This window comes from Xiphophorus couchianus, chromosome 5 (assembly GCF_001444195.1).
Source record: "Xiphophorus couchianus chromosome 5, X_couchianus-1.0, whole genome shotgun sequence".
Taxonomy (NCBI): Eukaryota; Metazoa; Chordata; class Actinopteri; order Cyprinodontiformes; family Poeciliidae; genus Xiphophorus; species Xiphophorus couchianus.
In genome coordinates, this window is record NC_040232.1 from 19,713,535 (window position 1) to 19,739,864 (window position 26,330).

Genomic DNA, 26,330 nt, shown 5'->3' on the forward strand with positions numbered 1-26,330 from the left:
AAAGTCCTTTTGCAGTAATAAGTATATCATTTCAACAACGGAGACATTTTCTGATCCCATTTATATCAACCCAGTTATGCCCAATTACATAGTTCAGCATATGACCTCTTTTTTCTTTCTTCAAGAAAGTTTTCCAGTCTCTTGAAAGAATTATTTTGGGGTGAGGTTTTAATCAGAAACCCAAAGGGCCCTAATTCACAGAGGCAACCAATACATCAGTCATATGAAACGGTCACATGTGTGTCTCTGCTCTTTAAAGAAGGCTATCTTGTGATGGAGACAAACTCAGCTCTGTTTTTAGGACATTAAGTGTGGGATTGCTGTGTCTCCCACATGACCCCACACTTCACTTGCAGCTGATCCAGGACTTCTCTTCTCCTGCTTCCCCTGCTTATCTCTATAAGCATGTGCCAGGCCATCTGAAGATCACGCTGGAGTGAAGGAGTCAGATTGGGATCTTTTTTTTTTTTAAGTTATTGAGGTCAGGGAATGTGGAAAGTAGAGCAAGGCCATGGTGATTACATCTTAAAATTCCATGACATTTTTCCAGGACATCTGAATGTCTTTGCAAAAATAAGAACACAGAAAAATAACAGAAGTAAGAACAAACGTCTGCACGTCTATATAAAATATAAGTTATAATTGATATAATGGTTCAATAAATTGCAAACAGAATTTTAAAGTTTGACTGGAAACTGGGTAAACAATACATGACACATTTTCAAGATGAACACAACACACTTAAGGAAACTTCAATAACACCATTTATTTATCACCACTTTATCTGTGTATGTGTGTGTGTGTTTATTGGGGTGTTTATGCATGTATTTGCCATATTCACCTATATATGGAACTTGTTTCTGTGTTATGCATATGTCTTACTCATATAATTGTAAAACTTTTGAAATCTTGCTGGATTGTGATAGTTTTTCCATCCTGTACATCACCAAATATTCTGCTTGGAAAAATACAATACAAGTCAAAACAACTTAAATGGTGTCTTTGCAGCACACAACAAGGCCTGGCATACGTAAACAGTGAAAAGTAACAATCGTTTAAAAACATTAACTTAACTATAGGTTGGTGTAAGGTTTTTAGAATATTCACTCCTCCTTTTAAATAAAACAATACACATCTTGATTTTGTAGCACTTTGTATTATTAGATTGAGAGACATAATGAAGTGTAAAAACTAATCAATGGTTACACAGTTTTCAGAAAAAAGTATATTGTATATATATATATAGTTTTATATATATATAGATATAGATTTATATTCATTTATAAGCTTTTAAAATAGTACAGTAAACACTTTGCACACATGATAAAAACCACTGAGTGTGTCTGATTGATTATGTATAGGCCAATGGCATCAAGAGAACCAGATCTCTGTGATGGGTCATTACACTTTCTTTGCCGTCAGCTCAGGAAGGACCTTAAGAAACGATAAGAAGCATTTGGAAAATATAAACAAACGTGAAACATTCATTTTCTGGTATTTTATTCCTAAACTTAAAAATGAGATTCAACATTAACACAGTGATTTGTCCAAATCTCCTTCCTGAAGTGGCTAGCTAAGCTTGAAAGAGAACTAAGCCCAACTTTGGACCACAAGTTCCTGTCTAAAACTGTGATTTTGAATATTCTAGAGTCTGCACACTTTGAACCACACAGAAAGAACAACAGAAACAAAAAAGAGAAGGTATATAAAGACAGTCAAGTCAAAAAACCGGAGATACAGAATCTATAGTACTGCACTTGTTTGCTTTTTTTTAAATTCCTGTACATTACTTACTCCTTCACGCTTTTTCTCTCTTTATCTGCTTGCTCAGTCTCTTGTTGTCAGTCTCCTTTTCCACCCAAAACAGTCTCTGTACAGCTGGCTTAGTGGTGATTGTAGAAATAGCTAAAGGGTTCAGTGTGACATTGGTTGAAGTTTGTACAGAAGCATTGTCTCTCGATGTAAACAGGCACACACATATTTCTAGAGGCTAACTCCCTCCCAGGCAAAGGGGGAAATAACACCTCTCTAATTTAATTAGTCCCCCTTACTCACTTTGATATTTCAATTCCTTCACTTTGTAATCTTATACCATTATAATCTTCATGTGGTCAAGAGTTTCATGCCGGTCTCAGTCCTGCTGAGAGAAATAAGGCCTTGAATTGCTCCTTGGGTATCAAGAGGTTTACAGCTACTCAGTAATTATTTCTCCTTTTTCCTCCCTCAGCAGCCACCGCCAAGGTTTCGTTACAGTTCGCCACCCGAGAAAATGAAGTTTTGCCAAGGTTGCTGCTGTCCAGGTTGCCGTTTGTTTTTGTTCTGTTTCACTGTCTTTAGCATCAGTGTTGATGGTGTAGTACATAAATTCACGCTGTCTCCGACAGGTCTACGTGGAATGAGCTAGCAAATCCTTTTGTGGGCTGAAAAGAAAAAGAACACACACTTGTTAAGACAAATGAAACCTTTTTTTTCCCTGCAGGCTTTTTAGTGCCACAATCAACTAGAAATATTGTCTCTAGAAGGATGCATACCACAAAGGAATACGTGAAGTTATTAATACACTCTAATCGCTGGTCCTTACAATATACTACTGTAAAGCTAATTTGGGAATGGCGTGAAAACACATCTATCAGTCAGGATAAATTGTCAAAACCGTGTGGCTGCTTAATGCATGTGTAACAGATACAAAGAGCTCTAATTGCTTCATTAATTATCAATAAATGGGTCATTAAACATTTACTAAACCTTTTACAAGTGAATCCTGATGATCAAAGGATTACCACAGTAGCGTTCACAGCTATTTTTAAATGCAAACAAGAGGACTGTGGTTAATAGAATTTCTGCTTGAGATTGCCTTCAAAAACTAAAAGAATTCTAGATTAAAAAGATATGAGATAAGGTAAGCATGAATGAAACGAGTCAATTTTTCCCACTGCAAAGCATACATCATGAACAGTCACACAGACAGTTTTAATTCGGAGTGAGAAAGACTAGAGCCTCAATGCTAATTACTTTATAAACAAGCTGATGTGAAAGTGAAGGAATTGCTTGTCTCTGTTAAATCACAAAAAAGACGACAAAACAGGTTATTGTGCTCATCATTTACCTGAGAGACAGCCCACAACCAGCATGCAGGATCATGGATGATGGTGGTTAACATGGTGTTGAGATGACTGGAAATGACTTCCCCACTGAATGCGTATATCAAATCCATTTTCTACTCTTAGAGCTAATAGAATATTCATGTAATGTGGGAGCTTTGAAAGAATAGGCAGCTTGAAATGTTCTGCCCATCTACCTTTTTCTTTCCTTTTATGAAACCCATTCAGCTTATTAGGAAATGAAAATCCAAATTTTATTCCAATGTATATCAATAAATGTTACTCGGCAAAGTAAAGCCACTATATTTTCTGCTTATTTCCAACATTGTTGAAAAGAAATTGCGTCTGTGACTTTTCTAGCTGGAAAATCTTGAACTTGTGGTATGAAGTCTTCCTCATCATCCCTCTCTATGTCAGGTATTGATTCACAAGTAAGCAAGTATAGACACTTGGGTTCTTTTCAGAGCAAAACGGACTTACTCCTTGTAAAGAAGAAGAAGCGTGGGCTGTGCGCTTCACCTCTTGAGCTATTCAGTAGGGAAGTCAGAATGCTCATGCTCAAAAATTATGATGAAAAAGTGAAGATAGATATCCTTTGTCCTTTTCCTTTCCTTTGTGTTCAGTCAAATTGCATCTAGTATTTAACTGCTAGTAAAAGTACATCTCAAGAAACCAGAAAACTTTATTTCAGTAGTTCAGTCCAACACTTGAAACTCATTAATTACAAAGATTACCTAAGATAGAGCTATACTGTTATACTGACATTGTTATGGCCTAGTTTTGATAATTATCCTTCAGACAGCTACTGACATCCTCTACATGAAGGGTAAGGTTCAAAAGTTATGTATTTAAACATGTCAGCGGAAGACAAAAGTGTAATTTAAAAAGTTGCACGAATAACAGGGAAGTTTTGGAACAATTTAAAAATTTCTGGATGATCTGTATGTATATATATATACAGTATATATATTTATATATAAACCAGACATATTTATATCCAGGATATGGGCTACAGTTGTTGCATTCTACGTGTTACACTACAGACGTCATCAGAAGGATTTCACCTTATCAGAGGGGAAAAAGGGATTGAAATTTTACCCACTGGTTCAAAGTTCTCTTTTCATCCATTTATTTTTCATACTGGCTTAATCTTTCTGGGTCAAATGGTTGGTACCCATCTCCCGGATCCAGTGGGTGAAAAGAAAGGAATACCCTGGACAGGTTGTAAGTCCACTCGTCTAAAATTTTGAAAACCCAAGTACCCTAGCAGGCATGATTGTGGAGGAAGCCTGAACACATGGAGAGAACCTTCCAACAAAAAGAGAGAACATGCAAGCTCCAAACAAAAAAACACTGACTGCAGGGCCTTGCTACAAACCTTGCTACAGTGGTAAAAACTGTTTTGTTTTTTTTAAGGTGAAAATATATATATTTTTTATTTTTTACATTTAGAAAAGTCTCCAGAAACAAGAGGAAGAGTAATAAGACCCAGAACCCAGTGAGTGAGGATTTGGTTATCAGTGTCATCTGTTGGAGATGGTACGCTATGTCTTAGCTGGTTAGAGATCAGTGCAAACATCAACCAAGACGATCTCCAGCACTTCACATTTTCATCTGCTAACAAGTTTTATGGAGAGACTGGTTTCAATTGCCTGTCTACAATGCCAAGAGTGCAAATAAATGCTTTAATGACAATGGTAACACTGCATGACTGACCAGCAAACAAACCATTCAGAATCTTTGAAGTACTGTAAAAAGAAACATGAGAGATACAAGATACTATTAAAGCAACCTGGGCTTCCCTAATATCACAGCAAAGCCACAGCCCGATCGCCTCTACACCAGGCTTTAAGGATGCAATATTTAATGTAAAAGGAACTATAATCATATACTACATACTATACTGTGCAGGACATGTGCAGTATATCTTAACTTCCTAAGATACTAACTTTAGGATTTTTATTATCTATAAACCATACTCATTAAAATTAACATAAATACTTGAAATATATTACTCTGTATAATATATCTATATATCAAGAGTTTCAGTCTTTGAATTGAATTACTGAAATAAATTGCCTTTTTAATGATGTTCTAACTTACTCAGATGATCTTGTATGTCAGTGTGTGCTTTGCACATGATTCATGCAAGTGTTGCTGACCTTTACTAATATGAGCATCAGATAGGAAGGATTTTAAAGGGATGGGTAATTTGGAGAAAAGAAAAAAAAAAGTGGCCACAGCAGAATAGCATGAGTCAAATTTCATTTTAATTTATTTCAAAATAAGTCCTGTGATTACAGGCAGTATTTAGGGTTATGGAGGGGTTAGGTTAGGTTAAGGATTTTATGTAGGTTTTGAAGAAAGGGGGTATGCAATTAATACATTTTACACTTGAAAAATATCATATTACAAAAAAAAATCTACTTAGACAAAATACAAGAAAATATGAAGCCATATTCTTGAACACCTTCAAAAGCAGAAGAAATAAAAGTTGATAATCAGCATATAATGTCCAAATCAGAATCAAGAGGTATAGTCAAAGTCCCCTCCTTTAGTTTCTATACTGGACCAAACCAAAATCGTAGGGTCCCAGTGAGGTTTCATACTGATACTCACAGAGAAAGGTTGGTTTGTACGGTAGGGTCCCCCTATCATACTCTTTCCTCTCTAGCGTGCTGGAGCTGTACTGCTGCTGTTGCTGATGGAGGTGATTTTGAAGGCTGTGGTGTGACTGTGATCTTTGGCCGTCCTTGCCAAAGGTGGAGAATGACCTATCGTTGGACGAGGCGGTGGAGGAGGTCATTGTGAGTTGGTCGGATAGGTTGACGGAGCAGGGTACCTCAGTGTCGGGTAGCGTGGCGTCCATGCCAGGGACGTGCAGATTGCTGCGGTAGTCCGGCCCTTGACGCCCATCTGATGGCACAAAGGACGGCATCCAGCAGCGGTCAGAGTGACCCAGGGCCTTGCACTCCTCTGTGCAGTTGGAGAACAGGTCAGCACCTGCAGAGAACATTCAAACAGGTCAGTCTAAGTGGAAGCAAAACACATAAAGATTGAACTTTATAAATTGGCATTGAGGTTTAGAAGATAACAAAAAGATGGAAGAATAAGACACGGTGATAGACTAAAGAGGGCAAATATTTGGTAGTGGATAAAAGCCAAACTGAAAGTGAGATGATAAGAAGACACTGAGAGAAGCAGTACAAGTTAGCAATCCTTCACCAGTGTCAAAAGCAGGAAATATGCAGCAGTATTTACTCGTCAAAGGACAAAGCCAGAATTGATGAAGAGAATTGTTTGCTTTTCTCCTCACCCCTTTCATTTAGAAAGAAATAAGCAATCAAAGTGATGTGAGGTAACGAAAGCACTTCACCACCCGCACCACCCCTCCCATCTGACATCCTCTGACTCTCATTTGATTGTGAAACACCAAGAGATAAAACATGAATTCTTATTTTATAATCCTAAAAAATGACTATCACTGTAAGAAAATGTGACACAAAAGTGAACAAAATACTCAGTTGTTTAATTCCACTCTGTCAATCATCTTTGGAGAAAATGACTGACTGTAATAAACACAAAAGCTACAGCCAAAAAATTAGAACAGCAGAAAGATGATCAAATTAATATCTGAAATTATATAATGGAGCACTGAGCCATGAATGGGGAAGAATATTAAGAGAAGTAGCAAATTGAAAAACAGAGAATAACCAACATAAATGGCCAGAAGTCTGTCTGCTACATGGCTGGACATGATGTTTACAGATCATGAAATTGATCTGTAAACATCTAAATACTAAAACCTAAACAAGTAATGGTTAAACATTAAACCAGAATTAAGAAATAGCACCTTTTTCTGTCTTGCTGGAAATGTTGTCACAACACAGCCAGAAATTAGGTGGGTATAAAATGTGATTATAGTTGTTTGCTAGTTGAGACTCTAGCATACAAGTAGGCAGCTTTTCACAACAATGCTGATGAGGGAATCATCAATACTGATTCCCATATTATGTGATGGGAATGGAGAATTAATGCAGACATCAGCTTACGTCAGAATATACTGTCAATCAACAGTTAGATACAAATGAAGACAATTCCACATTGGTGTGATCATCTTACTGAACCTGATTCAGCGGTGAAAGTTTCAGGTTTGTTAAACGTGGAAGGGTATAAATCAAACTTTTTGCAACTTTTCAGTTCTAGTAGTGCTGTGACACTACAACACTATCAGAAAATCCATTTGATGATGATACTGATAAATACTGTGATGAATATCAGTTGTGATAAATGAAGATTTTTCTCACTCAAACTTTTTCTCATGTACTTCGAGCACTCTCTGTGACCTCTAACATCACGGGCATTTGTAACATTTGGGGGTTGTGGAAATCTACTGCATTGAAATTCTACCCAATAGGCTGGATACTATATTGGCAGGCACAGTGTGAACTTAAATCATTTGAAGTATATTAGCCATTTCATTGCATTCCAAACAGTCTGCTGCGAAATTAATACTGCTCCAATGACTATAGCTTTGCAATATATACAGCCCAATTGCAACTTGCAGCCCTAATTGAGAAATAATCATCCATCCATCCATCCATTGTTTATATCTCATTTTCCCTACATGGGACATGGTACCTCTCTCCAGCAATCATTGGCAAGCCATGGTTATAAGCATTTTTTTTTTTAAATACTTGACTGATAACCAATTATAACTGAATAAGTTGGTGATGATAAAGACAAGAACTCTGGACTCCCCATTCTAAAAATGTGCCCATTAAGAAAGCAGATTAAAACTTAGAGTGAAAGAAACATGGGCAAATTTTAAGGCAGGCTTAAGGTTGATTGTGCACATTGAATCATTTTTTACTTTTGTTTCTTATTTCAGATTCGATGCTACTGCTCTGCTTGTCTATGTATTTCAGACATGCCCCTTCTGTCTGATGGCGATTTAACAAGCTTCAAACTAAGACAGTGTGGAGTTGTCCATCATGCCCTCAAAACAATAAACTCATTCAACTTTTACCGCAAACTCTTCGGAAACTTGCTGGACTGCATATTTTGCTTCTAAGACTATATCTAATGTACATATATCTGCAGATATTGATCAGCAAATGGGTAAAAACATTTTTATCTCATTTATAGATCAATTAACAAATTCAGTAATCAAAAGTAGTTTCACCTTTTTGAATCCAAGCACAGACTTAAATGTTAAAGACAGAAGTAGACCGAAACCAAATTTTAAAAAATTCAAAAAGGAATATCTTTACAAAACAAAACCAATGAACATATTAACTTTGATTTAACTCTTGGTGACATCCATTAGATCATTCTAATTTTAAAACTCTTTCAGCAACTCCCCAACACTTTTATCTTCCATTACATTGTCAAAGAACTGCCACTGTGACTGATTCTGTTTTCTGTGTTTGTGTGCATGGTGTGAATCTAATGTGGCAACTAATTGAGGCCCCCACGGAGTGCAAGAAAGGCAACAAGACTGCACAGTGGACATAGAGCCAGTGCAGACACACGGCTCACAGGCAGCGAGGGCCAAACAGGCTCCGGGTGCTATCGATTTCACAGACAGCAACGACAGGCGGGAAAAAGGCGACAACACAGCAGGAACCATCAGGAAGACCTGCGCAGTCACAGATGGATAGAGTGATGGTCAGATCAAAACAGATGGAGACCAAAGAGGGGTTAAAGAGGCGGGCAGAGCAATGAAAGACATTGATTTAAATGAAAGAATGTTAAAAATATCTCACAACATGTGCATTTTTCAGTAGTTCTACCCTATCTTGTGCACATATTTTCCACATATCTGTAGGTTTCCTCTTTGAAAAAAACTTTTTACAGTGCCCAAAATGAAATGATTACCTTCCATCTTTTTTCACATTATAACCACAAACTTCAGAGTATTTCATTGGTATTTTATAGGATAGACAAACACAAAGCAGGCGGAAAGAAAAGAATACATGGTTTTCATTTTTCTGACAAATAATCTAAAGAGGGACCTGAAGGGGAATTCAGTCCCCTAACCCATGTCAACACTTAATTGCTGCAAATACAACTGAAAGTTTTTCCAGGTATCAAGCTCAATCATATTGCTTTGTGGTTGTAAACAATTGTCAAGACTTGCCACAGAATCTCAGATGTATCTAAGTCTAGAATGGCTGGTCCATTGTGACATGTTGTTGCCTTAAACAGGCCCGGATTGGCTAATCGGGAGCACTGGGGCATTCTCTGGTGGGCTGGTGTGCAGTCCTGGTAAATGGTCAATGTACCCGTACTTGTACGTGTTTATCAATTCCAGAGTCACACTACATTCGGTCATTCACCCATTCACATACACATTCACGCGCTAATGGTGGCAAGCTACTGGATAGTAGTCACAACTGCCCAGGACCAGTATGACAGGGCACCGATGCCACCAAGACTTTATCACCGCCACCAGCAGACAAGGTAGATGAAGTGTTTTGCCTAAGAACTCGACAAAAGAGGTGAACAGAACTGGGATCATAACAACCAACCTGCTGATTGCAGGATGAACTCCTACCGCCATCACCCTAAATCACTGACAATGGGTTGATCACATATGTTGATACTGGTTGGTGGTGCAGTCATTGCTTGAAAACTGTTAATGTGCTTTGAGTCAGAGACTATGTAAATGCTGATAGAACAAACTGTTTCCTCTCAGCCTCTTCTTGTAAGTTACATGAACATAAATGCATCCCATTGTACCCCATATCCTAATTCAATATGCCTGAATTAAATAAATGGTTCATTAGCAGGCATCTGCATTCACAGCTGACATGTTGAGAAGTTTCAAATGTGAGAGAGCTGTGTTTTATCTTGGACATAACTCAGACTTGTAGGACACCAGCCAACTTCAGCCAATGAGGACTGAAGTTGAGCACCACTGATCTAAACCATGTCATCACGGTGCATGCTTTGTGAAAATGTTTTTTCTTGTTCTTTATAATCATGCAATAATTTGTTTTGCAGTACTACATTAAATCTAATAAAAATTAAGTAACATGACAAAACATAAAAAATGTTTCAGAGGGTGTGAATACTTTTGAAATGCATTGTAAATATTGGACTTTTGCCTGTAACAGTTTTAAAATGGTTAAGAAATTAGAAAAAACTTAGGGGCTTGTAGATGTAAAGACATACCTTCCTTATTTCATCACAAGATTCAGGGAGAACTCTTTGAACCTACGACCTGCATCTACAATACTATTATTTACTTGAGTAAACATGAATGAAAAAGAGGAGATGTTCAAAATCTCTCATACATAGTTGGCAGTTGCTTTCCTCTCTTTTCTACTGAACATGTTGCATTTTATTTTTCACTTTTTTTAAGACATCTCATACATATTCAGATTTTATACCCTTCTCCCATCCAAGAGTTCCACACAATGAGCCCAAACAGGACCTTTGCTGCCAAAGGGTGAGTTAGTTTTCATCCCGACCTAGCACACAAGAAAAGCCACTCAGTAGAAGCAAGAAGGGTGGCTGAAAACGTGGAGAATATATATGAAGATATCTCTACAACTCCAAGAGGATCAGCACAGTTAATGCTGTTCTGGGCAGCTTTTGTAAATGCCAGCTATGTTTTTGAGAGCCATTTCCTTCAACATACACTCTAATTCACCTTTTATGCTGATGTATATTTATAGCATCTTTAAAGGTTGGATGCATATAAATCATTGCATTTCTATAATGCCCATCAAGCTGCTGGCCTTTAGCCTTTTTTATAGACTTCCCACAAATGCATGCACTCTCCTGACATAGAGGACACTGACCTCGGGTCCTCCTGTCATCTCTTCGCTATTGTGCTGCCAAGGTTTTCTGGAACCTGCAATGTGTGTGTTCTTCTAAATTTGGAAACAAATCAGCAGAAGGACTAAAGCACAGGTGCAAAACTAACAAAGGCCCAGGCAACTCTGGAGAAGGCAGGAACACTTGCACCTGGACGTGACAAAGCTGTTGCTAAAACCTTTACTGCTCTTTTCATCACTATAAAGAAAGACACAATAGTTCCCAGCTTATGATTCAGGACTAAACTGTAAGCATAAATGGCATCATTTTGGGAGTCTACACTCCATTTGACTCTGTGTTTAGACTTGATAAACCTAAACTAGAAAATTCTTCACTGAACAAATATTCTCTAAATTAGAGATTTTGTTTTGTGAAAACATTAAAAAAAGAGATACTTTCCAAGAATTTCTTGAGCCTTGGGCACCTAAAAAATTTAGACAAGTTACAACATTACAAAATGTTGTTTAGATTATTAATGTTGTTTAAATCTATGTCTAGCTACCTGTATGGAATAATTCTTATCAGTTGATTATCATTGGTAATTCTTATAACAAATGTAATTTTTTTTATTTTATTTATTCTTTCTATTTTTTCTGAGAGGCAGTGTTGTGTGTGTGTGACAGCAGAAGGAAGGGCTTGCCCAGGGCACCGTACACAAGCCACATCTGAATGAGTATATTTTACAGTCACATTTATTTGTAAATTTATTCTGCATCTATCAGTGCCAACTCTTTATCAAACTTAGAAAATGTCACATCAAAGCTCCCAATCTACTCAGAGAAACTTAAAAATAAATATTATTAACACCTAGGTTTGGCAGCCAACTCCCACTTGCATGAAAAGTACTTCCTAAACGTGAGGATATGTAAATATACATGAGTAAACAGATAGACAGGCTGTGCTCACATGAAACCGAGTGGCTGTTGATCCCCATGATGCACCTTTTCCTCCTCGGGCAGGAAGAAAAACAACAACCAAAACAGTGACTAGCAATGACAGGCCCTGCCAGCAGTCTCTTCTCATCGTGACCTCAACAGGCAGGAAGAGCACATGCTTGTTCCCTTTTTACACACACGCACACACACGCACGCCCACCCCCACATGCACACGATCTCCGAAGAGAAGGCGCAAACGAAACCACACATTATAAACACAATCTGTGTGTTAATAAGCAATCAGCACTTCGTTTTTTTCCCCCACTTGCTTATTTTCTACATTACATCTCTGCATGTTTCTAAAATCCCATGTCGGTGCCATTTGACTAATTGCGTCGTCTGATCATACCTCCAACGACTTGGATCGAGGAAATGAGGGGAAAACAAATTTCAGGGAGAAAAAAAAAAATCAACTCCATCTTGATATTCACTTTGTGGGTATATTGTACATATCTTTTTATTTTACAAGCACCCAGTTTGTGTTTGTTTCTTCCTGCAACTGTATCAGTCCATCTGCGTCTTTTCTTACATCCTCTGTCTCATTTTCTGGCATATTTAATTTTCACTACTCATTTCCTTTTTCACCCTTTTAATCTCTTTCCCTCATCCCCACCTAAGTTACCCCCATGTTAGAGTTTGTCTTTTGTCCCTGTCTCTGCTTTTCATCTTGTTTTCCACAGCTTCAGAAAGGATTCTGATGCAAGACATGACCATTTTACAACAACAAAGGAGTAGCACAACTTCCTGGTGAAGTCTGGCCAGCAAAACTGTAATGAGTAAACCAGAAACCTCCGTGGACCAAAACACACCAAGATGGCCTCCACTATATCTACTAATGACAGCCAGATAAATGGTTCCCAGCTATAATTTTTACTGTCTGCATCCCAGTATCTGAGCCAAAGGGAGAGCCAGGAGAGCAGCTTCCGTACAAGTGTCAGTTTGATTAATATTTCCTCTTTTATACTGTTAGAGCAAAACGCTCAGGATGCCCATTGATTATTGATACATGCTTTGTGTTCTTTATAGCACTCCTCAATAAATGCAGCAAGCTGGTGTGCAGTGATATAGGATTTGCTTGGTTTAATACAATTAAGTTCAATTCAGTTTATTTATATTTTGTTCAAATTCACAACAAGTTTCTTCTTGACGCACTTCACAAGAAAAGTCGTTCCAACGTTTGTTTCCTGTTTCCTAAAAGGCTCCATAACCCAAATAACAGCAAACACAAGGTCATAAACCCTGTAAACCCAAAAGTAACAAATTAAATTCTATGACGATTTTAACAATCTTAATTGTCTATATATTAAGGTATATATATATATACCTATATAACTTGGGTACATGGGAAGCCTTTTATCATCCTTACCCTCAACAAGATGTTTTAATACATACACACCCCTACACACCCCCACACACCCCCGCGACACACACATACGCACATAGCTTAAAAAAACAAACTACAACCAGCGGGTTCTTTCTGTCTTCCTGACAGTCTACCATCATCAGGATGTTTAGTTAATAAACAACATTCAAAATGGCCACAGCAAAATGATGCACACTAAGACAGTTTGGTTAATTACTAAAAGATGCTGCTCTATAATCTAATTGAAAATGCTAGCATTTTGATAGATGCCCAATACATAGTTGTAAGTTTACACTTTTTTCACAAAAGTCCTAACTGGCAGTATTTTCACTGTCTGAGCCTAATAAATAACTTATTTTAAAGGGCAAGGTTGTTTACAGAGACTTCATAATCCATTTTATTTGTTTTTGGTTTGCTTATTTATTTTGTGTATTTAAAATGTCTTCCAATTCCAGTGTTAAAATTAATTTATTGATCTTAGAGAGAATGTACTTTCATTACTATGCCATTATCATTATATTAGTTGAAAACAGGTCTCAAAACGACAATATTATAATTTATCACAGTAATTTCTGGGACAATTTATTGTCCTGCAAAGTCTGACAAGCGCACACCCACATATCAGTGGAATATCAGTGGTTCAATGAATGCAGTCACAGTATTGCGTTATCTGAGTATTGGGAAAACACTAGTCCAGATCACATGCCAGTCAATCAGTAAGTCTGAATCTCATGCCGCACTATGATTTGGCATCAGCTCCTTTACTGATTTCAGCATGCAGGGTGGTTTTACTGATGGTAAGAGATTTACTTTCTGATTAATTTGTCTAATATTTACAAAGTCTGATCACTTGGGTCAACCAGAGTGCACTGACATTTCATTTGTAGGTGGTCAGTCAATTCTTAAATTTAAAATAAAATAAAATTGTCACAGAAAAATAACATACCCATTTATGACTAGGAATTCCACAGCACCAATCCCAATATACACACAGCAAGCGTGAGAGCAAGCGTTTATGCATACACAAATGGCTGCCACGGGAGATTCACGAATTTCTCAAACATGTATGGAAGAATCAAGGCAACACTCGTATGTTTTTGATGAGGGAAATAGATAATAACACCATATAAAGCACAAAACAATTTATTTTACATAATAGCCTCTCCCCTCTTTAAAACTGAAAACTAAGGGTCTCTGCATAGTTTTTGAAAGGCACATTGCTTCAACTTGGCAAGCATAAAGGGTTCATATACCCATTATTTCCATCATTAATAAAGATTTCATTGTTTGGAAACATTATTCCTGTTATAAGACATTTTGGATCCATTCATCATCTCACAACTCTCTTGATTTCTTCTTAACAATTAGAGCTTTTCAACTTTCTAAATGCTACGAATTACATTTTTTTTAATCAGTCACACAACTTTAACTTAAATCTTTATACCTTTGCCTACTTTCTGTCTTTAACTTCTCTTTATATTTTAGAACTGGAAGAAAGGGGTGTATCAAAGCCCTGTTAGCTAAATTCCTCTGACAGCGTAGTGACACGGGGAACTGCAACTCAGTACACACCACTAATTCATAATCAGCCATCTAATACACCGTTACCACAGTGATTTAATTGTACCATTTGTCACGGCTGTTGTTCGCACCAAAACAAACGTCATGATAATGATCGTTTCCAGTCTCCTTCCCGTCTCACAGCCTTCCACAGCTGATTGAACATTTCGAGGTGTCTATTTTTGTTGTTTTTTTTCTCCCACCTTAATTCTTTATCCGGTTTTATCTGCCAGCTATTTTTCTGTTTTGCCTGCTCACTTTGCTATCTTTTTCTAGACACAGGATGAGAGAAAACGGTGCCTAATTTTGGAAAAAGCAGGGTGGAGAAGTAAAAGGTGTGGCGCTCAATCAATACTGCTCTGGCTCCTGATGCAGCGGTGCCTCGCTCCAGACACCAGCTTTCAGAAAAGCCATTTGCTCACATTTTCAAGGTATACCAGCCTCACAGGCAGTGTCCCTTTGATTTAAAACGACATCAGGAGACTTATTTTCTAAAGTGTCAGACGAGCGGCCGAGCGGGAAGCTACGACAGGTGTAGTTGATGATATGCCAACTGGAAATGGTTTCCCCCTTGATTTGAAATATTCTGAAGGTGCACCAAAAGGGGAGAATGTGTGGCACGTTCCCATATGGAAACCTTGCCTGTAACCCTCCTTTGATAATTGCTATGCAAAGGATCTGGAAATGAATTACTGATCAGTGGAGTGTTACAGAGAGTCAACGTGTGAGGGAGACAGAATGAAGGATGAGACCCTGACAGAAAACCAGGAAGAGAATATATGTGTGTCAGACAAGCGCATGCACCTCCACACCAAGAATGAGAGCATGCATATATTCATATGGAATACATTTGAGCTTATGTATGTGTACATACAAACAGTGTGCCTGCTCAAAAAGTCACTTCAAAAATTCCTTATTTTATTTATGGGGTACGTTTTACTTACTTATTTGTTAATTTAGTTGTAATTTCTTTTATACTGGCTTTTGCGTTTTGGTTACCTTAAGAACACAGTCAGAACAAAGTAAAGTGTCCTGACTTTACTTTGTCAGGACAAATATTTTAATTTTAATAAATTAAAATATTTGTTTTTTGAGATTAGATTACAGAACAATTCTAATTGCATTGTGGAATTTAAATCCATATGTCATCTTCACTAGTGTAATTGAATGCAGCCCATAATGATTTGCCAGCTACGTGATTTGCCTTTCCTCGTGTTTTGCTGGTAGTGGGAAGCTATTTATTGACAGGTGTTAAGTCATTCAACAGTTGAGGATAAGACAACTATATGTACGGTGAACTCTGCTTTTAAAAATAAACTTGATAGACGACTGTTACAACAGAGGACCAACATTTAAAATCTAAAGCCAGAGAATATCAAAGTTGGAATCAGACATACCAACAAAGTAAGAGAAACACAACAAAAGAGCGGAACACGCTTTTAAAATTCTAAAATTTTGTTTCTCTTTTTACATTGCTTTTTGTGTAGACAGGGGGAAAGAGTTCAAGAAATACTCTCAGTCAATCAGATGTAAAAAACCCAAAATGTACTGGCTGTAAAGAGCGACACAGATAGAGGTTTAACAACTCTGAATATAGAACTAATACATTATAGAAGTAGCCTTTCTGGCTACTTGGAAAACATAGAAGAAGCCTATTTTATATGCAATTATGCTGCATGATTTACAAAAGTGTAAAACTCCTGGTTTAAAACCAATATGACATTTTAAATGTAACTGCATCTCAATCTTTATTGGTTGGGTGAAAATCAAGACACTCCACTTTCTATTAAGTTAAGAAATTATTCATTATAATCCAAAATGTATTTATTAAAATTGAAATATTTTGCCTATTATTTTATAAACTGGTCGAGACCTACACCAACAGGCTTGAAGCTGTTATTACAGTGACAGGTGCTACTATAAAGTATTGGTTCATGTGACAGATACAAGTCAAAATACAATGACATTTGCAATTATAACTAGAATAATTATGGAAAAGTTTAGGAGACATGTATAGTTTTGCAAAATACTATATGTTATAAACCCTCTGAGAAAATCAACATTCCCATTGCTTTCTGTTAATAAATTACTCTGAGACAACTGAGTGTCTGTGTTATGGAAATACTGTCCATACTAGGCACAGTTCCAAGCAGCACCTTCCACTCTCTCCTCTTACACTTAATACATTCAGGCCCTTTCGGAGCACCATTTCAAAGGAGAGTGCCGTTGCAATACAGACATTATCACATAGACTTGCTTTCTTTAGACATAACACATACAAGCACACAAACACTCAGGTTACATTTAGGTATCAGGCACACTCCTACACCTCAAATCAGACAGTGCTATACCTTTACACCCACACAGACAAACATACAGTGCCTGGTTTTGTTTACAGAAGTGTGTGAAACTCAAGTGTCCGTCTTTCCAAAATACCAGTCGTGTGGTATTACCTCCCGTCGAGTGGTAAGCTGTTCTCTTCTAAATCCAACATGAGGAACAAATGTTAGTTTCCCTTGTATGAAATACACAGTCGAAGCACCAACTGTGTATACTCCCCTGCGTGTGCCAAATGAGCAAAGCACTGAGCCAAAAAAGAAAGAAAAAGGCTGAAGAAACATGTCATTGGTTCAGAAGTATAATGCCTGTCACTGTGCTCCAAACGCTAGCAAATTGGAATTCAAGACAATTTTCCACCTAAAATAAGTGTTATACTACAGTCTCAGGCATGTCTTGAAAAATCATGACAGGGCTGAGTTCTTCCTAAAGTTGGAGACTATGTGCTAGAATGACATGTTAAGATGTATATTGGATATTCTCCCTGTTATATCCTCACTTTCTTTTGTTCCTTAGCCTATGCAAAAACAGTTTATCACATGTAATATCTTTAAACACACAAAAAATACATATGTTTAAACATTAGCCCCTACATCTATTTCACTAAGCAATGAGCTCCTACAAAAAAAGAAGGGAGACTTGGATTTCTTCCAATGCTGCATTTCAGTTGCGCATAGTTTGACCTTCCCAACCTGTTTTATGAGCGAGGGCAGGGAGTGACACCAGTGCAGTATACCCACTCTTTATTTAGGCTCAGTTCATTAATAATGTCAAACACTGCAGAGCCTAATGAGAGGCCCATTCACTACCCAACAACACCTATTGGATCTCCTCTCTATTTGTATTCCCTGCACCGCTACGATATTTGGCAAGCTGTGGTCTAGACAAGGGTCTTACATGCGTCACATGGAGCATTCCCTTACAAAGAAAGGGCAGTTCAATATGAAATTAGATTTTGTATTGCTCCACTTTTTTGTCTGACTCTAGCATGATCAATAAACAGGTACTAACTAAGTAGAGTTTGAGAGAGAATGAAGAGAGACTTAAGATAAGATCCGCTAACCTTCTTTGGAAAGAAGAAGAATCTATCATGCTGTAAGGGCAGATAAGGAATGAGGGTCTGCAAATGAACCCGAAGTGAGAACATAGATGGGGATCTGTAAGCTAATTCTAACATTTTGGCTTTATTAAACTTATGCTGAACATACAAAAATCTGGTAAATCAAAAAAGAAAAGGGTGTAAAATAAATAAGTGTGCCTGAACAGCTGAATCTAGACTAAAGGTCTCTGAGGTCAAATAAAACACACGTAAGAAAAGCTATATATATTTTAAAAGTATTGTGAAAAAAAAGTGCTTTTGTTATCAGTCTTTCTTACGGTGGCAACCCTTAGTAAAATCTATTGCAACAGGCTCTCCTCTGAAATCATTTTATTAATTATAAAACAATACCCCAAGCTCTGAATATCGTGCAGAGCAGTTTTTAGAGGATGCAAAAAAAGACAAGTGGATACAATTGCAAGCCTACAACGACATGGTGGTCCACCAAAAGCATTAATCAGAGAAGTAGCCAGAAGAGCCATGGTAACTCTGGAGGCACGTTGGGAAGGGTAAGTTGCTTAGCATTTGTACAACATATTGACTCTAGGGTTGATTGAAATGCTTCTCATTACATCAATTCAGCTTTCATGCGGTTCATTTTCTCTTGACTGAGCCTATTGATTTGTGCAACTAAAGCTCTGTGGGCCCCACACAGCCTCACTGCAAGTCACTGTCCTTTCAGCACCACACTGCTGAAGAAGCAAATGCCAGAGGGAAGAGATTTCCACTGATACTCTTTTTGCCAGTCTTTTTGCAAGGCTGTAAGTTACAATCAACACATCTGGGGCCTGTTCATACCAGCCAGTAACCTCTGAGCTCAGGGCCTACCCGCACATTCTGCAAATTAAGGAAATGAAAAAATCAACGATCCGCACCAACAACTTCACATTATCCTATTCACAATTGCAAACTCACAATGCTGAAACGGATCAGGGAGGTGTGTAGGCGTGGGAACGGGTTTGCGTGTTTGTGAGAGCAGAAATGGCGGAGTAATTATTATGAGATGTGGATAAACTCACCGGCTGAGTGACCCCGGTTTGTTGCGTCGTGGTCGCTGTCGCCCTGTTCACTGTCGCCGTGACCACTGTCTTTAGAACTGACAATGTCTGCCTCTTGAAATGCAGAACTACAAAGAGGTCCAGAGAGGGAAGGGGGAGCACAGACAGAGGAAGAATGAATATGGTTGTGAGGCAAAAGACACAGAGTGTGGAGGAGGATTAAATGAGAGGGCAAAGAGACAGAGAGGAAGAATCAGAAGTCAAGACCACGTTAATGCGGTCACGGTAGCCATCAAGAGCCTAAATTGGATGTTACACATGGCAAGTAATGAAATCCAGCATTAGAGCTTTAATAGACGCCGCTGTGTCAGTTATGGGACTCATGCCAAATTGAAGATGAACGTTATGGATATGTTGGGAACAGTGCAGGCTCTTAAAACCGCAATTAACAATGTGGATACTGATGGGTGTAGTGCTCATGTTAGAGCTGGTCCGAGGCTGTAAGGGGCCCTAAGCAGAACTTGATTTGGGACCTGTCCAAGTATCCTCAGTCACCAAATCCAAACAATATTCTCTTTATATACAGACATATAGTCCATGTTTAAATCTTATACATTATGCATTTAACATAGCTACTGTTATAACAGTTTCAGTTATGCCACTTTGAAGACATTAACCTTTTCAACAACAAAATAATTTTGTTGTTGATATTTATATACACTGCTCAAAAAAATAAAGGGAACACTTAAACAGGTGTTTCACACTTAAAGTGTTCCCTTTATTTTTTTGAGCAGTATATATATATTGTGTATGTGTGTGTGCGTGTATGCTCTGGTACTCCTGGGTGTCCCCTGTAGGCTTTACAGGCCTTAAGCAGCTTCTTTGTTTACTTATACTTTAGGCTGGCTCTGGTTCATTTAATAGATTTAGAAAGAGACTACGCCAAACAAGTTAGCATCCCATTTGCAGCTTATTAAATGTCACTTCATTCAAAAAATGATCTTGATAAAGATTTTAAATTATACCTTATTGTTTTCACAACCTTAATAAAGGTTTCAAAAATCATGAAAGGTTGGGAAATAATTTTGTTTGGGTGGTGGAGTTTTTAAGATGGACCCCATGTAAAATGGCATCCAGGCAGAAAAAAAGAGATAAAACAACCCTTTTTTGTTTACAAAGTTAAAAAATGGTTCACAGTTCACAAATAGTATTTTACAAAAGCTGTCCTTTATATAAAGTAATTTTGCTGAACTTTGACCACTGTAGGTAGTGTAGTTTTTAAGCTGAGTCCGATGTAAGATGCTCTGAAACAAGAAATCCTCTCAAAATTGCTATGAATTATTTAAATACTGAAACAAAGACAAATAGAATATGCAGAGAACTTATTATAATATTGTTCAGTTCTAACATGGGTAGTTTGTTTTTTTTTTTGTTTTTTTTTTTAACTAGAGTAGACTCAATAAAATGTAGCGAAATAGCCCTTAAGCCAAGTGCTGCATTTGGAAAGTTCAAATTGGATACTGACTTCAGTCTCATGAAGGGATTGTGGATCAATGAGAGCCTGTTGAATGCCTTGTGATGGTGGATTACAAGACATTGTGGTGGTGACTAGGCCAACATGAAATGGGATGAATGTATATGCATGCATCACATCGTGTGTTTTCCACTACCTGTTGACACGCCTGGGTCTGTCCACCAGATAGCTGAGTTCTGCTCGTTGATGTTTTGTCTGGAAAGCCAACAGAAACACAGATGTGATCACAACCGATGCAAACAGGCAGATGATTCAAATGCATAATCATAGATTAAGACTATAAAGATAGAATGTGAAACTGAGTCAGGAGAAGCTCTGGTGGAGCGACGTGGGTTACTGATTATGTGTGCATTCACTTGGTGAGAGTCGGCAAGAGGAGATGAGAGCAAGGGTTGTGGTGGGGGGAGTATATTAGGGAGGCGTAAATGATTGAGACGCCTGATGCTGAAACTGAACAACCTTTGTTCACGGTGCTGCCGTGCTGTGTCGTGCGCGGAATACTTAACACACAGAGGACTAGGGATGTGACTGGCTGGTCTGGCTCAACGAGAGCCAAGCAATCAACAAAAAAAGCCACCAACTCTCTTCAGAACCATGAGCAAAATGCACAAGTGGTGCCACTCTTGGGGGTCATAAAGCCTGATATGCATAACAACTTTTATACATTAATGTTAGATAAGAAATTATAAGCTTATAAGTGTCTGAATTCACATAACAATTCACCCAAAACTTATTATAGTAGTCGTATAGCAAAATACCAAAGCAAAACTCACACTGTTATGGGTTCTGATTTCCAATGTGCCCACCCGAATATTTGTGGTTCCCGTCTGGCCTGCCCTTTCTGGATACGCCCCTGGCCCAGCCTGAGCTTGTCTCCGTTTCTGCATCAGACTGGATTCCCCAGCAATACCTTCCTGTTGCATTATTCCGGCTAATTGTTGTAATGCTGCACAAAATAACTAGCTTCACATGCGCTCATTGATTGTACTTAGGATAAGAAATGAAAAACCATGTCTAAATCTACACTTTAATATTGTCAAGAAAGAAAATGATCATAAAAAATAACACAGATTATTCTATATGTGTTGTTGTCATAAGTTAAAATTCGAGTCTTTTTAGTGCAGTGTATTAAACCTGATACTACAAAAGTCTATTGGATAATAAAATACCACTTGAAACTTAACAACTGACATGTCCAATCACCATTACACATAACAATGATTAAAGGCCACTGAGCACAGTAGCCAAGTCAATTGCAGAACCCTTTTTCAAAGACTTTTACTTTGCGTGATCTGGCACTTTAACCGAAAGCAAAGGCAGTTGGGAAGGTTAGCCCGTGAAAAATGCGGTTTTCCACACTTAATACATTTTACGGATGAGCGTTAGGTTGATTCTGAGGTCACTGTGTCTGCTGTCTTACCTCACTGGATAGAATGCTGCCGTTAGATATAATGTCCGGTTGCTGATCACTGTAGCCGGTCACTATTGCCCCGCAGGGGTTGGTGTGATCAGCGTCGTTGCTGCGGGAGGGGCTGCACGGCTTAAGGAACATCAGATCCGTCTTGGCAGACTCCGGTGTCAGGCACACCTGGTAGCAATAGGAGTTCTGGTTTTGGTGGTGGTGGGAGCCAAACCCGCCTCCCACGCTCCCCACCCCAGACTCCTCCACTGGCACCTGTCCAACGGGCCCAACTCCCGTGGTCACGTTGGTGCTCTGAACCAGCATGATGTCGGATTTACTCAGTTTCTTCTGCTTCCTACCGCGGCTCTGCCTGCTGCAGCAGGAGCCACAGCACAGGCAGCAGTCGCCGGCCAGCAGGCACGTGTACAGATTGAGCTTCTTGTCCTTTTGACAGCGCACGGCCAGCACTATCATGGCCAGAAGGAATATAAAGGACACGGAGCCCAGGGCGATGATGAGAATCAGGGTGAGATCAAGAGAAGTCTCTTTAGCCTTGGAGGCCGAGCCGCGGTCCCCACTGCGGCCCTCCACCACGCTGTCCACTAGTATTACGCTCACACTGGCGGAAGAGGAGAGAGGAGGCTGCCCGTGGTCCCTCACCTCTATCAGCAGATCGTAAAAGCCCTGTGGGTCCCGCTTGGGGGAGATCCTGCGCGCCGTTCTCAGCTCTCCGGTCCTCCAGTCCATGCGAAACATTCCCATCTCATTACCCCGCAGGATGCTGTAGGACAGCCGTGCGTTTTCGCCATCATCTGCGTCCATGGCCACGATGCGCGTCACCAGGTATCCAGGCTCCGCAGAACGCGGCAAGTGTTCTTTAGCCGTGCCGTTTTTACCTAAAGGGGCTATAACGCTGGGAGCGTTGTCATTTTGGTCGACTATGATCACGTTAACGGTGGCATTGGAGAACAACTCGACAGCACCTGAGTCCTTAGCCTGGACCATGAAGCTGAACTCTTTCAGCTGCTCATAATCGAAAGAGCGCAGCGCGTAAAGGTAGCCGGTGTCTTGGTTTATGGAGACATAAGTGTCAACAGACATTCCCTGGATGTCACACTCCAATATGGAGTAGGTTATTAAAGAATTCTGTCCTATATCGGGGTCCAAGGCGGTCACTGCGTGAATGAAAGCGCCAGGCACATTGTTCTCATTCACATAAACATCATAAACAGCCTGCGTAAAGCGGGGCGCGTTGTCGTTCTCGTCAGAGACGTGCACCTTAATTGATTTGCTGGTGGCCAGCGAGGGCTGACCTTTGTCTGTGGCCACGACTGTGATGGTGTATGAGTCCGTGTTCTCCCTGTCAAGCGAGCCGTCCGTTACGATGGTGTAGTAATTTTTAAACGACGACTTCAACTTGAAGGGGACGTCGCCCATGATCTCACAGCTCATCTGACCATTCTCACCAGAGTCTCTGTCCGAAACACTGAAAAGGGCAATAACGGTGCCCGGAGCGTGCTGCTCGCTCACAGACTCAGTTACGGTGCTGAAGCTGATCTCCGGTGTGTTGTCATTCACGTCCACAAGTTTGACCAGCACTTTGCAGTGCGCAGGGACGGCGTTAGCCCCCAGATCTTTCGCCTGGACGTTGATCTGGTGCGTGTTGCTCTCTTCGTAGTCCACCTCGCCGGACACTTCTATCCTGCCCGTTCTTTCGTCGATGTTGAACAAGTCTTTTATCCGTGGGGTATTGTGGCTGCTAAAGGAATAAATTATTTCTCCGTTTAGTCCCTCGTCTACATCCGTGGCGTTTAGCTGGATGACTAGAGTCCCCACGGGTGAGTTTTCCCGCAGGTTAATCGTGTACACGGACTCATCGAACGTGGGAGCGTTGTCATTAGAGTCCAGAACTTTAACTACCAACAAAGCCGTTCCGGTCCGCTGCGGGACGCCCCCGTCCACAGCCGTCAGCACATAGCGATGGACCGCCTGCTGCTCTCTGTCCAGCGGCTTCTCCAGCACCAACTCCGCGAATTTGGTCCCGTCGCTCTGCGTCTGCACGTCGAGGGAAAAATAGTTATTGTTGGTTATAGCATACGTGCTGAGCGCGTTGGTGCCAACGTCGGGGTCGAAGGCGTTCTCCACGGGGAAACGAGTCCCGGGTATGGCACTCTCAGATATTTCCACGAAAATGTCCGGCTCCGGAAAACTGGGCGGATTGTCGTTGACATCCATCACCTCGATCTCGACTCGGAACAGCTCCAGCGGATTCTCCAAAAACACCTCCAGATGCAGCAAGCACGGGATGGTCTGCTTGCAGATTTCTTCCCTATCTATTTTCTCTTTCACAACCAGAGCGCCGTTCTCCAAGTTCACCTCCAGATAAGGTGTCCGCGAACTTGGCACCGTCTGGAACCGGCGAGCGGAAAGTTTGGTAATGTCCAAACCTAGATCTTCTGCGATATTCCCAACTACGGTGCCAGGCTCTTGCTCTTCTGGCACGGAGTAGTGCAGCTGACATAGAGCTCCATTCAGAATGGAGAGCAGAAGTATTGACCAAATCATCTCCCCTCTCACTCTCCAAGTGAATATCAATGCAGGGGAAAAAAAGGGGGAAAAAACTGGGGAAAAAAAAGTGTTATTCCTTTTTCCTACAAGATATGTGCATTTCCAATCTTCCCTGGCAGGAAAAAAACAGCAAAACAAGCTGCAACAAGGCTGTCCGAGTCTAAAAATCCCCTCCTCTGCCTCGGGTCAGTGGAACATTTAGTCGTTTCTGCTTTGAGAAGTGCAGCCATTTGATCCGAGCTTCCTAGTTTTAATCAATTCTGCACCCGGTCTGAGTTTTTGGTATCAGCGCACACAGTCGCAAGCTTCAGCCAACATTCCTTGTGCGCAGAACGAACTCCCCCCTTCACTGAAAAGTCAGGAAAAAAGAACATAAAAACTTTTTAAATCCTTGTGTTGAAAAATATTGTAAAAAAAAAAAAAAGTAAATAAATAAAGAGGTTAGATTTTTTTTTAAATGCACGAACAATGAGACTTTCTCTGTGAGGATTTAATCACTGCGCCTTAGCGCTCAAAGCGGATGATGCTCTCATCTCTGCTTCTGGAAGCCGAGTGTGAGCGGCGGGGTTGGTTTTGCGCACAGCTCCTTTCCCCAGCAGCCAATGATATTCTTCAAACATCGGGTGTAATGGCACCTGATTGGGGCTCTGCGATGCCAGCTAGAGCGCACGCCGGGCCATCATAACAAAACCAGTTAAAGAGCCGCTGCGCTCCTCTTTCCTCTCTTTTCCTCTCCTCTCTTCCACTCTCATCTCCAGGCGCAGTCACGGTTGTGGCAGGGGAATCAAAAGTGTTCCGCACCCAGTAAATTAGTTAAGTTTGATATCAGAGTTTATTACTAAAACATTTATATATATATATATATATATATATATATATATATAATTTTAGGTGTCAGACGGATGTTTTCTCTCTCTTCCTATTATACAAAGAGTTATCAGTTTGTCAGACCGGATAAAGATAGAGTTTGCCCTTGACGAATCATCCCGCTGTTTGATATCAAAGTGCTGCTTTGATACAAACACATGAGTCAGAGCGCAATAAGAATCCCCAGGCACAGCCAAACATGTAAAAATGCCTGCGCAAGTAAAGACAGTCCGTGACGCAATAGCTCACTGTGCAATGTGACCATTGATAGGTTTATTTTGAAAAGAAGTCAAGTAACATCAAATAATAATATGAAAACATAACCTTTCAAATAAACTCACAAGTAAATGAACTTAGATAATTATTCTAACAACCATCCTTCTCTCTTTCCGACTCTTTTAGACGAGTGTCCATTTGGCCCCTTATAAAGAGCATGAATGAAATACTCTAAAGTCAAATCTCAAGATGTTATCACTGCAGGACCATGTCAGTAGTTTTAATTCAGTGTAATGGGTCGTTTATGTTTCAGTCCTGCCATGTTACTAATACCCTGCAGTCTATTAGTTCCCCCCGTTTGTCCCCATTCTTATCATTAGTCCCCCATCCCTCGGCATCACATGCTGCCCTAGGATAACTCAGTTGCATCATCCGCTAATTTAATTCATAAAGAATAAATTAAATATGCTAATGGCATATAGGGGGTCTAACAAGTTGCAAACAGTTTGGTGATGATGATGGT

The 26,330-nt window shown here is 39.6% G+C and overlaps 1 protein-coding gene across 3 annotated transcripts; it reads right to left on the reverse strand.

The window, feature by feature from the left end:
- Nucleotides 1-746: 746 nt before the first annotated feature.
- Nucleotides 747-25,284, reverse strand: pcdh10a (protocadherin 10a). Of its 3 annotated transcripts, none has more exons than XM_028017937.1 (5): nucleotides 22,175-25,284; nucleotides 20,891-20,949; nucleotides 19,242-19,348; nucleotides 5,944-6,104; nucleotides 747-2,420 (listed from the first exon to the last, which is right to left on the reverse strand). In XM_028017937.1, the coding sequence occupies exons 1-5, from the start codon at nucleotides 24,719-24,721 to the stop codon at nucleotides 2,367-2,369; spliced, it is 2,928 nt and encodes a 975-aa protein (XP_027873738.1). In that variant the 5' UTR covers nucleotides 24,722-25,284; the 3' UTR covers nucleotides 747-2,366. The 3 variants fall into 3 exon arrangements, with proteins under 3 accessions (XP_027873738.1, XP_027873737.1, XP_027873736.1); XM_028017936.1 differs by having other exon boundaries at nucleotides 5,721-6,104; XM_028017935.1 differs by lacking the exon at nucleotides 747-2,420 and having other exon boundaries at nucleotides 5,350-6,104.
- Between the last annotated feature and the right edge of the window lie 1,046 nt (nucleotides 25,285-26,330).

What these genes read in the sequence shown, in the direction of transcription:
- pcdh10a (XM_028017935.1), bottom strand. Translation starts at nt 24,721, where the DNA reads ATGATTTGGTCAATACTTCTGCTCTCCATTCTGAATGGAGCTCTATGT. An exon ending in GCAGCATTCTATCCAGTGAG is followed by an intron (nt 20,950 to 22,174) that starts GTAAGACAGCAG and finishes TTGGCTTTCCAG; the next exon opens with ACAAAACATCAACGAGCAGA. An exon ending in AAACCGGGGTCACTCAGCCG is followed by an intron (nt 6,105 to 19,241) that starts GTGAGTTTATCC and finishes TGTTCTCTGCAG; the next exon opens with GTGCTGACCTGTTCTCCAAC.